We start from the raw sequence: 16,137 nt of genomic DNA on the forward strand, positions 1-16,137 counted from the left end.
GTCAAGACTCAGCTAGACAGCCACTCAAGGCTCATGAATGCTACTAAGCCTGCTATAATGCTAACTTTTCTGTTCTAACTGTTCTGTTTTAATTTTTGAACATTAAAATAATTAAATCAGTTTTTTTTTTTTGCTGCAGCCTGCACTGACTTTTACTGTTTTACAGTTTTACTTGTTTAGCATGTTCTTTTTACCTGTTTAGCATTTCCTCTTTAACCATGGCATGAGTCGTGACTGTGTGTAATGGGTTGGCAGTGAGTAGAAGGGCTGGGGAGGAAGAAGGTTGATGCTCACCGCATCCATTGTCGCTCAGCCTCACAAGTAAGTTTGTGGTTTATAGACAATTTTTGCCATTATTATATATATATATATATATATATATATATATATTATAATTATAATTATAATTATAATTATAATTATAATAATAAATACCCACGCCACACCACCGCACCGCCACACCTAAATTTTTTGAGATGTGTCGCTCAGACATTGGCACCGGCACCCCAGACCTATGGGACATAGATCCTACCATTATATGAACAAGGACTTCTTATTTGCCGAATGATTCTTGGTATGAATCTTCAAATTCTCTTTTTCTTTGCTTTTGACCTCTTCCCGATCATTATCTAGGAGACTCTTGGTTGCCTCCATATTGTCCTACACTGCTTGAATTTGTTCTTCAATTCTTTTTACGTGCTTCTCCACATATGTGCTTCAAGGGATAAGACAATTCAATTGGCGAGTATCATTATTCTGCAACTTGTTCGAGCTAGCCGAATGTAACAACATGTAGCTTACATCGGCTTTGTACTTAGGAACAACTTTTAATGTTGATATTGTTCACCCATTGATCAAGAATTTCAATCTTTGGGAAGTATCATGATCATCCAATAAGAAGGGTTTCAATTTATTCAAATGAATGATTTGAACATCTATTGATTCTAACTGATTACAGAGTTGATCATTTGGACCTTTCAATTCATAGATGTGGATCTCAGACCTATGAACGAGGATATTCCCGATACTCACAAACAAAAAAGTAAGTGACTTAGACAAAAAGAGGAGCGACTTGGACAAAAAGAAATGAAGTAACTTAGACAAATCTTGTTTGTCGGTAACCTTGGACCAATCAATCGAATGTTGATTAATGCGTAATCAATCGGCTGGTTCGGTGTTTTGATGATCCCTACCCTATTGACCGCTACTTTTGTATTTATTATCGCCTTCATTGTGGCTCATCTCCTGAGTAACCCCTAGTGTTGTGTCGGACAGGGTTATAGGTGCAACCATTTTATGGGCATCCATGTGTATATATGGACTCTGGAGCAAATAGAAGCAGCCAACATGTCTACCGTTGGAACCTATCAACTAAAACTCTCTGTTGCTTGTCGATTCTTTGCAAGTTCTCTCACTTTTCCAGTCTCTTCCTTAGAGCAAACCAGAGGAAGAGAATGTTTTCCTCTTGCCTTAAACCCCATGTTCCCATAATGTTCAATGGAAGCAATCTTTTTATTACGTCTGATATTGAAGGACATACCAAAGTAACGCACCTTCTGACCCTCTTGATCTATCTCATCAAATGTGAGAACTTCTTGGAGCCCATCCTGCAGGGTCGTGAAGCCTAGAAATGGAGGGATGTTATCCGCCTTCCTACCGCTGATCCCAAAAGTCCCTTCCCCCCTTGTCTGCATTCATTCTTAAAATTCTTAGTTGTTCTTGATGTAAGAGGCCACATCACTTGTGGTTCCACGGCTTTCAACCAAGAGGGCTTTTGCTCGACCTTTCTTCCCTTCCCCATTGTGTTTGCTAGACGCAGAACAAGATTCTAGTTTCCCAGTAGGGCGTAAGCTTGTTGACGACATCTAAGGTTTCCTACTTTGAGGGCCAGGTGAACCTTACTGGTTGCCCACTGTCATTAAAAATCAAGTGTGGGGGATGGTGTAACATCGCTCATGGGCCTTGTGACCACCGCCATGATGCAGGACCATGACTGTGTGGGACCCAAACCAGTTCATCAATGAAACCCCATAGCCGGAGAGTGTCAATCAATATCATTGTTAAGTAACCATGGGAGCTTCCCTAGTTGCGTCACCTGCCCATTATCCCAATTTCGGGTATCCTCCTCCTCCTGATGTGCTGGATTCTGGATGAAGAATCACTCACCTTCTAGCCCACTTACCTCTTGAATGTCTAGCCGTTTGTAGGTGCCATAGTTGCCAAAATATGGTGGTCGACGATGTAGGCGACACCATCCTCTGATTTAGATGGCATCGAGGTCAATTGGTGTATCCATGGAGGTTTTCATTGCATATCTTGTTTATCGCCATGGCAGAGGACTGCTCTCTTAGAGTGGAATGGGATTGGAGAGTCATCATCTGTTTCGTCCACATCTCTTGAGAACTCGCCTCCAGCTTCTACACTCTTGTTGTCGTCTCTAATTTGGTACTCGTCTACACGATCGATCATCCGTTGTGGCGGGACTCGAAGTGGAAGAATAATGCCTTCATCCTCCCAAACAGCATGCTTTTTCCTTCCAGCGTTGCCCACGAGCACAGTTTTCGACCCAACACCTGGAGCATCTTCTTCAGGTTTGCCATCTAGAAACTCTTCTAGCATCAAACTCATCCGCTTGTAATCTGCTATCATAGTCTCCCACATCTCATTTACGCCGTCTCATTTTTTATCAATCCTTGCAACGAAAGTCTCCATCTTCTCCGATCGACACTCTCTAGTACTTGTTGTTTGAAGGTCACCATGATGAAAAGCTTCTCGCAACAACATCACCAAAGCTTGTTGCTCTGTGAAGATCGTGTTGAGTCTAGCGTCAACGCCCTCCATCCGCTGCTCAAGTCTCTGAATTCTTTTGACTACTGCTCCTAACTCCTCTTCCATGTGCACGCGATAGGCATCCGCAGCCGCCATCGCCTCTCGAGCCGTGACTCTATCTCCCATAGTTGTCGACGTCTTCCCAGCACTCTAATACCTTGTTAGCCCTGCTAACTCACCAACCCCTTTACAAGAAAACCCAAGATGACACACGCACCCCTATGCCCTAATCCCATATTAGGGCTTCTTCCTCCTAGAGGTAAAACTCTCTCAAAGCTGCGATCGCCCACTGATCTGGCCTACCGACCCTATTTATGGAGGTTATTAGGTCAACGCAATGGACCTGAACCGTGATCTCATATCTGGTATCTAACAATATCATGCACTTCTTTAGTTTAGTTCATAACAATGGGTGTTGGGACCTAAAGATAATGACCCTATAAATTTCAAAGCATGAGGCAAGAAATTTTGGTTTAGTTGTTAGCATCAACTGAGAGAAAAATATATGCATCTTTGTAAGTGCACATGCACGTAATCTAAGAAATCTCATGATAAGGTTCTAGATAAGTAAAGCCATAGCAGAAGAGAACAAAGCATGTTGAGACAAGAAATTTTGGTTTAAAGATATATCCATCTTTGTAAATGCAGATGCATGTCATCAATGAAATTTCATGATATGATTCCAGACAAGTAAAGCCATAGGAAAAGAGAAATTAGAGAGTATACAACCATACCATATGCAGAATCATCTTGTCCAACACCAATTGAATGGCCATGACGCCATCCCATTTTGAGCAATAAGGTCACCCCTAAAAGTAATGAAGATGAAAAAAGTTAAATAGGGGGAAATTCGTCACATAGTTCAGGTAAGACACTGAAATTGATAAAACGTACCAACAGATTTAGTTGCAGGTAGAACTATTTCATCAGGAACAGGTCCTGGGATAGCTGAAGGCCTGCAAAAGAAAAAGGATCAAGTTGACAATATACAAGAAAGACTTGAATCAATGAATTCTTTGTCTTCCTTTCTTCACTTGCCCATTATTTAATTATTTTTCCTTCTATCATTTCCTCTTTTTTTGTTTATGTCCTCTTTCTGGGAACTAACGCCAGCTAATTTTCATCTAGAGGCCCATCTAGGTTTTGAACAGGCCTTCTTAGGAGTAAGGACCATCTAGGACAAGGTTGGAAATCACAGACCATGTCACAAGGAGACACCGCTTTGGACAAGTGCCATAAATGACATGATTGGACATAAAGTTCAATATTCAAATGACACATCAATAACTGTGTTAGAGCTATATATATATGTAACATCATGCATACGTGAGTATATTGTTACGCATGTACTTTGACAGTTTGCAGGTATATAGTTCCTTGTACATGTCATATGTGCATGTATGCATATATGTTCTGCATGTATGTGTGTTTGCATTGTTATGTCCATCCTTTGCAGTGAATCAATTTATTAATTTTCTAGTACTATTCCTGCATGTACATAGTCCCTTATACTTGTTATGGGTACCATGTCATGATTCTTTAGTCTCTCTCTCTAATTCTCTCTTTCTATACATGTTTGAGTGTGTTTGTTATGCATGTATTTGCAGCAATTTAATGTACTTTTTTTTGTGTTCCTGCATATATCCTTGTCTATGTGATGATTCTTTACTCTCTTTCTGTATGTGTGTGTGTGTGTTCCTGACTTGCTATATATGGCTGATGCAGCAGTTCAATTTATTTATTATATTGTTCCACTTCTGCATAGATATGGTTCCTTGTACTTGTCCATGTTTATGTTGTTGAGGCAGCAAGGTGCTGACTCGCAACACCACGTTCATTGCCTGTCAGCACTTAGGCAATGGCAGGTGGGCATGCGCCTAGGTACCTAGTCCATAGTAGATGAAAAGTCATATCAGGATTCAGTTAAAATGTATTTAGTTAGTAAATAAACTTGGAAACTGTTAGTGGTGTTAATTGTTGATTGTGGAAGCCAAAAAAGAAGTTCTCACTCTTCAACAAACATGAAAGTGGGCTATTTAAGGAAACAACAGCCTTCTGCATATTAAGTTATCTAATATATATAATAGTTGTTTACCACATGTTTAACAATAATATTAAGTTTATATAAGACATTCTGCTATATTCTACAATATTTTGTATTATATTACACTGTGAGAAAAATGATAGCCTAGCTGAGCCTAGGCAGACCGAGGTGCTAGGTGCTGCAGGTTGCCTAGGCAGAACAAGGCACTAGGAGCAACCTGTCCTGTAGGCAGCGCCTGGTGACTTTGACAACATAGGTCCATGTCAAATTATTGATATAAATATAAGTTCAGATCTTGGTATTAACTATTATTTTCCATTTTCTTGAGACCGCTAAACTCCACAAAGCCTTTTAGAGGGGTCTGCTGCCTACACACCCACAGCATTCTATTACATGTACAAAACCTAAGTAAACAAACTTCTGACCCAAAAAAAAAAAATCTTAATCACATGTATGGAAGGCCAAATAACCTGGTTGAGCGAAGCAACAGCTACATTCCTCTGAAAGAAGAAGAAAACTTTGCCCAACCTAATAACTTCATGATGAATTGAATGTATCAAACATAGTTTATAATCTTTTTGTTCAAAACTCAAAAGCAGGCTGATAAAAGGTGCACCTGCACGCTCTAGGCAGCAAGCTAGATGACTAAACTGAGGAGCCTAATACCCTCTTTCCCCCCTTTTCTATTCCATCCATTGGCTTGCCACTGCTTAGGCCGGAGACTAGGTCATTTGCCAGGCCTACTGCCTAGGCTTAGCTCCTGCCTGATGCTTTTAACTACATAAATTATGAAAGAACAAGAACATAAAAATGCATTTCTTCTAAAAACAAGAATGATATCCAGGTCTTGTCATGAAATTACTTTTTCTCTTGAAGTTTTTAAAGATGTACATATAACAGCAACCAGCCTCAAGGGGCATAGCGCAATAGGGTGGCAAAGCAGCTCACACTCAAGGGATCCAAGGTTGCAATCCTGTGGTCATTGTGATGTTTTAGTGTCTTACTCTTCTGAGCTGTAACAGTGGCAAGTGCAACGCCTGAGTTGAAGGATGTACCATAGGTCCCACCCAAGCCCTGAAGCAGGCCAAAACTTTGGAGGTATAAGGGTATGGCATTGGGGATTTTATGCCAAAGACATACAGTTTCCCCCAAGTAAAAACTATAACAGCAACCAAAGAAGAGTTGCCATCTGCCAACCGCCACCATCTTTCTTTCATTCAAGATGATGGCTTAGACTACCTAAAGATAAATAAATTAAGAAATCTCTCAGCTCCAGATGGAGTACCACGTGGATAAGAAAAATTTGCTAACCTCTTTGAGTGCTCGCTTTCAGCTTGTCTTCGAGCAATTTCTGCAGCAGTAAATCCAAATGTATCAAACTGAAAAGAAGTGCTCAAGGCATTGCCTTCCATTTCCTACATTTTTTAGACCAGTACACAAAAACATAAGTATTCAATGCATCAATAATTTCACAAAAGTAAAACTGTAAAACTAAATACTAATGATCAATATTACAAATCCCAAAATCGAGTTGAACTGGCCGATTTGGATGAATCAGTCATGAATTGGCAAAAAAAAATCATTATATTCATTTTTGAAGAAAAAGAGACATGAAAGAAATATAAAATAATGAAAACAATAAGAACCTTAAAATATTTACAAATAAATAAAAAATGAACAGCCAAACATGGTGCTCCCATGTCAGCCAATGAATCAAATCAGGTTTGCCTCCAATTTAATTCAGATCAGCTGATTTTTATAATATTGCTCAAGATAACCTAAGTGAGACCATTATGTCTAAATACATAACTTTTTGAGCCTTCATTAGAGGGACACCATTTCATAAGGACAACTTTTGGTGCAGTCACTGCAGTTACCTTGCCTATTTGTTTATATATTTATATAGATATTTATCTATCTTAACTGTTGAGAAATTGATTCCTTCTATTATTGTTTGAATGTCATGGTTTTCTTCCATTTCTCAATGCATATTAAGTAAATCAAATTGTACAGATGAAATCAGAACTATGATTTGCTGAGAATGAGCTGAAAAATAATGTAATTGTAAATCAATCGATTGGAAGACAGAATCGTGGATTTAATTTACTTGACTTTATCGAATGACTCTGGAAGCAAAAATGCAGAATATGAAGAAAATAAACATGTCTCCCTTTTGTATTGCTATTGTTCTGTTTCAGTAAGAACAACAAACAGTCTGGTTTTGGTCAGAAATTTCTGTGATGCCTTAAAATATCCATGATTACCCACGGTAACAGTTGTATATGTAACATAACCTGACAAAAGAATTGACTTTTTGAGACACGTCGAACATAAAAAATTGTGAACCAGTAACTCTTGTAGTACTATAAATTTAACTCATGAACTGTATCTTGATGAACTAACAGTGAATTCCTGCCAAATACAAACTGTTTAGATAACATCCATCTGATCAAACTTCAAAAGTCATGCTCTCTGACCATCATAACCCTATACACAATGCATACTGTAGCTCCAATCATGAAAATGATGCCTTTAGCATGCACTAGCCACCAACACCTCTTACTCTTAATCCAAGAGATTCTCCATGGATCCTTGACTTTTGCTTTCATGTCCACCATTAGCGAGTACAGTTAAAGTGGAACTGAGACTTGGGCTATGGTCATGCTAAAAAAAACTGGGCTTTGTAAATGTCATATTGTAACATGGAGCTGCGGCCAGTAGGTGCTATTACTTTTAGCATTAAAAAAAAACATGGGGTTTTCTGAATATTCATTTTCTAATATAGAGCAGCAGTAATTTTTTATTTAACTATTCGCTCCAAAATTCGCTTTTTGACCTATATGGAGATGAGACTGTTAACATACCTGATCAGTTTCACCATGATCAAAAATTCAAAACCAAATGTGCATCAGAATTAAACACTTATCACACAATCCAAATTGTTTCAGAATCATCTTGATACTAAACAACCGGGTAGAGCCTGGGATCTGATTGATAACAGGAAGATCTAGGCTAGAAGGCCACCTTCTGGAAAGAGCAATGTCCATGGACCAAGTGAATAGGGATGCAGCTCTGTGGACCACTCATTGGGCCAGATATGTGGTGGCATTGCGCCCTTCTCAAAGGAACCATACATGACACTCTTGCGTCATATGTCTCCATCCGAGAATTTGGACCTCCCCTTTGACACACGTCATCGAACCTGTCCTCACATGGAGGTTCCCTTTTCATTTCTTTTGAATGATGACGTCCAAGAAAGAGTGGTTTCGTATACTCTATAGGAAGGACAGCTCAGGTTTCATTTTGTCACTGTAGGAAGAAGGGATCGAAAGGTACAGCCATGGAAAGATAATGGAACTGCCATGGTCCTATGCACAATTTCCAAAGTTCTAACTGGTATCTAGTACAAGTAGTGCCACACAAGGCTCTACCTCTAAAGAAATGAATACAATCTTAGGAGCCTTTTTTCTTTTATTCTTTCTTAGGATTAGGAGCCCAGGCCTGCTTGTTCTTGTGGAGCACTGACACCAATCCCTTGCTAAGGACCCTCCATGAATATGGAGTTTCCCCTTTGCTTATAGCAAAAAAAAAAAAAAAAATTGAACAAACATAGGTACTAGCTCTAGTAGTTGTCTTTCTTCTTTTTTAAGTTTCCAAGTGTATTATCATGGCTTAGTTTCAAAGGTTGAGACAAAATGAAAACTGTGAGATAACTGCTTTGCTTTCAACAGATTCTACTCAACTAAAAAATACAACTACTAGACATTACTCCAACAGACTAGCATATAGGGAGTGTTTTGATTACTTCAAACTTGAAACCGATGATCTGATGTGGCATGCTTTTGTTGATGTGACAAAAGACCAACGGTAAAATCCACGATTCAATAAACTAAGGATCTTAGGTCAGATCACTTGAAATCCTTAATTTATTTTTTGCATTGAGAAAATGTTGGATTTAAAACTGGAAGGGGGAGTTTCCGATCTTAAATCCATGGTTTTCAAATCCTAAGACTTTTAAATAATGGACAATCAAATGCCACCACAGTAGTTGATGCTCCTTCTTGTTTGGATCTAGACCAAGTCTCCCACGCTGTTGGGGAACACAGCAAGGGCCTAACCACCTTCTTGACCTTTAGATCCATCTCCAAGTTAGGTTGAAGGCATAAGCCAGTCATAACCACCAAGAATCAACAACTAAGGCTGGTCTTTCTCATGTTGGATTGGCACCCTTTATAATGGAACGGAAAGCCTATAGACAGAGTCACACAATAGTCAACTCAAAACTTTTCTTTCTCTCACCCCAAGTCCATATGACCAAAAAGCAGCAACAATCTTGCCAAACATGTGCAGACCCCTACTTCAAATCTTTGTACACAAACCTTTTCTTGAAAAAGATACCCAATTGAAATGTTTGCACCCCTTCCTCTTTCTACCCCTTCTTCCTATTATTATCCTTTCTCTTTATTTTCCTCTTCACTATTTTTTCTGTTTTTCTTTTTTTTTTTTTACTTTTTAGGCGTGTGAAGTTGGCCAACAAGTTTCCAATGAACTGTCTATGGCTTATTGATTGTCTAGGTTGCATTACCAAGAAAACACAGGCTTGAAGCTACCTTACTAGGTGAACATGCTTTTCTTCTCGATATGCATATATTATCAACAAAATTGATGGAGGAGATGGGCTCCTTCTATCTTTTTTTTTTTTTGGCTTTTGACCAAAAAGGCACATTTTTTAAGACAAAAACGTGATGTAGCCTTTCATTTTTTATTCACCAAAAAAAACTTGATGCATGCTTGATTTTGGTTATTTAAAAGTCAATGTCCACTAAGCCAATCCTGCAAAATACATCGGCATAGTAGGATTTAAAAAAGGAAGACACATACACATTTTTTGAGCCCCTAAAATTTGATGTGCTATTGACTTTGACTTTTAGGGCACCTAAAAAAAAACTTGATGTCATGTCAGACTTCAGCCATTCAAAAGCCAATTTTCACCAATCACTCCACACCTGCAAGGCACATTTTAGGGGAAAAAATGATTGCACGTGCAATCAACTGCAGAAAATAAAGATATATAGGTAAATGAGAGTCTTACTACCAACCATCCTAAAAATTCTGAGGTTCCCAGCCTATTTTTTCTCATCTCCTCTCTCCTCAGTAATTTGTTTTAATAGGGGAGATAATTGAGAAATAGACAAAGCTATGTAGTGAAACTAGCACCTCAACAGGAAGCATCTAGGCAGCCACCTTTTTTACTATGCAGTAGTATGTAGGCACCAAGCTAAAATGAGGTCTCTAAAAACTCTATTCTTCTTTTTCTTCTTCTTTTTACTGTTTTGACCCACCTAGGGCCTGATTGGGCAATCCATCACCTAGGTCTATCTGGTGCAAAAAACAACCGAATATAAAGATATAATTGGGTACACAACTTTCATGATGGAACTAGAATCAAGTCTGAAGTCATGACCTAGCTAACTAATACTTCCTCAAGTGATAGGACTGCAAAAAGAGAGTAACCTATGTTGTTGTATTGATAAGTATAGGATCTTAAAAGGGCCTCAACTATAACAGGCACCCAAATCCCCTGAGTTTAGAGATTTGAATGTGATTCCTTCTTCAAATGTCTACAATTATAATGCTTCATTTTTTTTCATATCATCGAAGAACTGCATCACTTGGAGCCGTAACAACCTTCCACTTCAGTCGATATAGATGTTACTCTCACAATCAGTGTGCAATTTTCTGGCCTAAAGTAGGTTAACTTCAAGCCTTCGACCAAGAATCCTGAATCTCACAACTATATATCTATTAAATAATGGATCTTCAATTATCGACAATAATGTTAATTTCAGCCCTTTTAACAAGTATGATTTGAAAGATTAAACTTCACTTTCCATTGAGTTCCTGCCACTGAAACATCCACAGGCCATGTTAGTCTCCACCATCAGCATATTAGAAGAGCTTCTAAGGCAGAAAAAATGAAAACCTCAAAAGGCAGGTCAATAGCTACTCCGCAGAAGACAATAAGGGCATACTCTAGACTTTTGATACATTCAACACGTTGTATCATGCAAGGCCTTGAAGACGACTCCTGCTGGTTAGGTGGAAGCTGTTTCACACATGTGAGGTGTCATTTCAGCCATGTCTGGTATGTGCATCACAGCATTAGTATGACAACTTGTAAATCTATCAGAAGTCTTGCAGTCCCGATAGAACCATCTATTTGATTTGAATGGTGGGAAGTTGTGGATAACGCAATTGTTAGTGTTATGGAATCTTAAGCTGACAAAGCCACCATACAAGCCCGATAAAAAAAAGGACTCTCAAGTTGTCATCTTCCTGGAGAATTGAAACTGATTAAATTTAGTGACAGAGCCAATCTTAAATAAAAGACTTTCAAAAGATTTTGCATGAACAAAATCCAGTAAACCCTTTGACTGATTCCATTTTTACCTGTTCTAACAGATATAAATCTTACAAATCATCATTATTCAGGAATGCCACATTAAGCTCCATTGAGGCCTAACCATCCATATGACATTCCAAGAACAGTTTCATCTCTATAATTAGAGTTACTAGCTTTTTTACCACCCACAAAAGGTATAACCACCTTTAGCTCTTGACCCAAATAGAGAAAAAGCACTGTCAATTATGCATTTCAAGAATTTTCAGACAATTCTAAGATTTGCTGGATGCGCCTAAGGTAGCTGGTGTTAAATTTTTGGAAAAAAAAATGTCAGGTTATATGTGCATTTGACACAGATTCCTCTACTCTATCAAGATCCTCACACCATTTAAGAATTGAAATAATAACATAAAATCAAGCAACCTCCATTCACAAAGAAAGTAGATAAGCATTTTACCGCCTTCTCATCCTCATCTAAGAAGCTGTATATAGTTTGTTCTTTCACTTCAGCTCTCTTTGTACGTGATGACGTAAATGTCTGTGGAGACCAGCCTGCAATCATCACAGTTATCCAATAGAGGTACCAAAGTTACAAATGTCAATCCCATAAACATGATGAAAAGCTACCTTCTTTTGATCCAACGGTATTGTAGTATCCAGCAGAGAAACCCCCAGTAAATGCTCCATGAAATCTTCTACGGCCCTCACTATCTGTCACCTAAATTCAATGTATGACAATACAAAAATATTAACAAGAAGCCGGACATGGAATTAGTGAAAGTACAATTACAGGGTCAAAGAATAATATGCTACACAAAGAAAATGAAAAGAACAGAACATAACGAAGCTTGTGAATAAATCTGGCTAAGATATAATACAGATCCTGCTGTTGGTTACAAATAGTGAAACTATATGGATAGCACGAGATGACAAAATTGCAATTAAAAATAACATCCTAGCACATATAGATCTTACACCAAAAAAATAGCATATAACAAGCCAGTTTTCAGGTGCCATTTGCCTGAGCAGGTCAAAAGTTTCAGAGCCACAGACATCATTCTAAAACTTATCCTGCCATGCACCTCAAAGAGTACGCCATGCGAGCACATGACTCTATTCTTACACAACCTTTTTTGCTCCCAAATCTTATTGGACTCTCACGCAGAAACTTTCACACTTCCCCAACCCCAAAGTTATTGTCCTAATAATATTTCAGCACAATGAAATAAATATCCCATTTGGAGAGAAAGGTTGGACCAATGCAAACTCAGTGAATGTTCACTGCAACACAAAATGGCAGTGAGAACATTCACCAAGTTTGCAATTCAAAGCAAACATTTTCACTTTATTAATCAACAAGTTGTAAAGCTAGAAAGGCTTTCTGCTAAGCAGCTAAAAAGGAAATTTGGATTTCGCAACAGGCAATGTAACATCAAGGCATGGCATATTAGATATTTTGTCCTTTAAACATAACGTCTCCCATGAACACAACATAACGCAAGATTTTATGCATTACATACACAGTGATTTTCAAAAGACTTGCTAGATAACAGCTGTCTTGACTCTAAAGGAATCAAAATCTCAAGGACCAGAAGATAACATAGGCATGAATAAAGAATATTCATAAGGCTAGGCATAGATAGGCACTCATATACACAAGCATACGACCCCAACCAGACACCCCACCTCCTGCTTCCAAGTTGGAAGACTGCGCATGGAACCACTGTCGGCACTTTTTTTCCTCTTCCGGTTTGACAACTCTTCCTCTCTCTCAATAGGTGTACCATAGAAAACAAAGTCTTCATCGGTGTCATCCACTCCAGATTTCATCATCACTATTCTCTGCGACAGAAATTATACAAAATTCAAAAAAATATTGTCCATGAAATGAAGAACATCCATGAAAAAGCCAAAAAGGTTCCTAGTTTAATGAATAACGTAAAAGCATGTTTTCGGCTCAGTCTTTTGTGCCTCAAGTTCGCTCCATGGACTGAAAAACAAACTGCGGTAAAGAGACGCTTCACATGTTTCAGGAAAGTATGGCAGCGGAATGCAGCTAGTCAATAACTACTGTTTCTTTGTTTCCCTTTTTACTTGGGTCCCTTTGGTTTGGGACGGTGCTCAATTACGCAAAAGGGACTGAGTGATGGCTTCAAAAGATGGGTTTGGTTGCAGCTGCTGTCGATGAGTCACATTGATAGGGAAGGAAACGTAGAAAGAGTGAGAGAAAGAGAGCGTAACCAGGTAAACATGAAACTTAACTCAATCTGATCAAATTGCTGTATACATTACAACAAAGAGAAGGAAACCGAAAAGCATGTTTTCTGCCAAATTTTTTGTGCCCCATGTTCGATCAATGGACTGGAAAACAAATTATGGTAGGGAGACAACTTCACGTGTTTCGGGAAAGTATGGCAGCAGAATACCGCTATTCAATAACTACCATTTCTTTCTTGTCTTTTTACTTAGGTCCCTTCGGTTTGGGACAGTGCTCCATTCAGGAAAAATAATAGGGATTGAATGAGGACTTCAAAAGATGGCGATGAGGAAGGCTAGAAGAAAGGGTTTGGATTGCAGCTGCCGTCGATGAGTCACATCGATAGAAAAAGGGACATAGAAAGAGCGAGAATGAGTAACCTTAGAGGTGCGCCGGTGCGTTCAGGCGGTGAGAGATGCGGGTGGCTACTGGTACATTCGAACGAAAGAACAGGAGATCCAGGGTGAGAGTCAGCCAGAAGAACGATAGACACAATAGATCAATATTGACAAAGTCAACAAGAGGAAAGAGAGATGAGAGAGGGAGAGAAGGAGGTTTCACCTGTCACCAGCACTGCGCGTGGTCGTCAGCGGTCCCAGTGGCCGGCGGATGTTGAGAACATAAGGGGCCGTTTGATGGATTGGAAACCTGAAATTGGAAAAAAGTTTCTAGAGATAAGTCTCATGGAATAAAGGAATGGGAAAGATCTTTCCCATTCTCATTTTGTTGTGTGTGTGATGACTGAGAAACAAATTTCCATAAAAATTGTTTCTTAGTTTGATAATAAAGAAACAAGTTTAAGGAAACTTGTTTCTTAGTTTGGTGACATTTGGAAACACATACACAAAGCCAGGGCAGCTCGTCTTATAGATACGCCGAAAGTCATCTAAACACGACGTCAGAGAAGAAAAGGAAGACGAGATAGGCAAAAAAATGAACGAGAAAATACATTCAGCACTACTTATCAAAAGATACCTATTTTTAAATCCTCATCATGTATATCTCCATCATCTTTTGAAGACTCGTAATAGGATCATAAGATCTTCAATATGATTGTTGAAAGGAATTTTCCTGAAACAACATACATATTGTCTGTTGTATTTGTGAAACAACATACATTCTTCAATATGATTTGCAAATAACTCGATGTGCAGGATATGCAATTAGCAGGATAATTTGTATGAAAAAGAAAGCAGCTATCTGTGTGAAGAAGAGACTACTCCTGTTAGTGTTATGGCTTGCATTCTTGCATACACATTGATGACAAAATCAAGCAGAAAAACAGCGATGCAGATGAATTCTTGCAGAACCATAATTACAGTATAATACAACAGAAAAGAATTATAGTCGACTAATATTACAGAATAACCAAACACGCATAATTTAATAGAAAGGAAATAAAAATGAAGCCTCCTGCTTGCTAAACCTTTCCTGATCAGGATGCAGCCTCAGAAGATACTGGACAGGGTTCTCTTCCATGGTCAACAGATCAACAAAATGTTGAGAATATCTGCCAATTCTCAATTTCTGGCTTCTCCTACCCTCTCCTTCTGTAGGTTGCAGATCACCTGCTAGTAGATTCAGCAAGGTTGATTTTCCAGCTCCTTTGGGCCCAACAATTTCCACCCTTGTACTCATGTCCATGCCACATCAACGTTGTTCGATTGTTTGAACAGCAAACGTAATAAAACAGTAAAGGGAACAAAATTAATGCAACACAGGTCAAAGATAGGGAAACAAACAAGTTCCCGGTAGAGTTTTTCCCCCTTTGTTCCAACGAAAGGGAGGAGCAGGACAACAGAAGTACAAGAGAAGAGAAAAGCACTGTTGGCAAAAACGAATGAAACTACGTAGATAAAACATACAGGCTTGAAAAAAGCAAGAAACCCATCGTCAAGATGACAGGCTGGACCGCACATGCATCCCATAAAATCGACAGCACTGAAAAATGAAACTGGGGAAAAGGAAAGAACACTCCGTAGGCAAAGCGAGATTTGGGAGCTTCCTTTTAAGGTTGGGAAGGGAGAGAACAAAGGACGACGCGGGTTAGGGTTTTACCTCTATTGCCGTCGGCGGAGACGAGAGAAGAGGAAAACAGAGGAAGGGAGAGACGAAGAGAAACCCTCTCCCGCTACTCCATAATCCTGCCGTCCCGTCTTTCTCCCTCTCGCAAGAAGACCGAGAAGGAGAAGGAAGCCAACGGCATGTTTTCTTCTCCGGAAAAAATCTCCACGTCCGAGGAAAAAATAATTTTTAGAAATAAGTTTTCTGGAATAAAAAATGAGAAAAATATTTTCATAAATTTATTTTTTAGTTTGACGAAAAAAAACATATTGAATTAATATGAATTATCGCGAACCTAAAAAATGAGAATTAACATAACGTGAACTAACCTAAGTAGAAGTCCTATGATTTTATCCACTATTTCGGATGTTTTAGTGTCATACACTATTTGAATTGGACCTTTTCTTCTTATGTTGTTAACAATTTGATAATCAATGATGTCCCTTCAATTGATTTCTTTAGGTTGAATACAAATGATATGCCTCCCGATAAGGGCGAAATTTGACAAATGAGCGTATCATTGACACATGCAAAACCCAA

At 38.7% G+C, this 16,137-nt stretch overlaps 1 protein-coding gene across 9 annotated transcripts in view; it reads right to left on the bottom strand.

Annotated features, from left to right (window-relative positions):
* Positions 1–15,750, bottom strand: part of LOC116261738 (G patch domain-containing protein TGH) — a 32,782-nt gene extending 17,032 nt beyond the window's left edge. For 3 of the 9 annotated variants that reach the window (XM_031640581.2, XM_050079916.1, XM_031640579.2), the window contains exons 1-10: positions 15,592–15,750; positions 14,509–14,604; positions 14,095–14,181; positions 13,914–13,961; positions 12,963–13,118; positions 11,904–11,994; positions 11,734–11,828; positions 6,185–6,288; positions 3,724–3,785; positions 3,564–3,638 (exon numbers count right to left, since the gene is read on the bottom strand). In XM_031640581.2, coding sequence (XP_031496441.1) covers positions 3,564–3,638; positions 3,724–3,785; positions 6,185–6,288; positions 11,734–11,828; positions 11,904–11,994; positions 12,963–13,109 — 574 coding nt within the window. In that variant the 5' untranslated portion in view covers positions 13,110–13,118; positions 13,914–13,961; positions 14,095–14,181; positions 14,509–14,604; positions 15,592–15,750. Of the gene's footprint in view, positions 1–3,563; positions 3,639–3,723; positions 3,786–6,184; positions 6,289–11,733; positions 11,829–11,903; positions 11,995–12,962; positions 13,119–13,913; positions 13,962–14,094; positions 14,182–14,508; positions 14,626–15,591 lie in introns of all 9 variants that reach the window. The other 6 variants (XM_050079911.1, XM_050079912.1, XM_050079910.1 and 3 more) reach the window with 6 other exon arrangements.
* Between the last annotated feature and the right edge of the window lie 387 nt (positions 15,751–16,137).

The sequence above is a fragment of the Nymphaea colorata genome, chromosome 10, assembly GCF_008831285.2.
Source record: "Nymphaea colorata isolate Beijing-Zhang1983 chromosome 10, ASM883128v2, whole genome shotgun sequence".
Classification (NCBI taxonomy): Eukaryota; Viridiplantae; Streptophyta; class Magnoliopsida; order Nymphaeales; family Nymphaeaceae; genus Nymphaea; species Nymphaea colorata.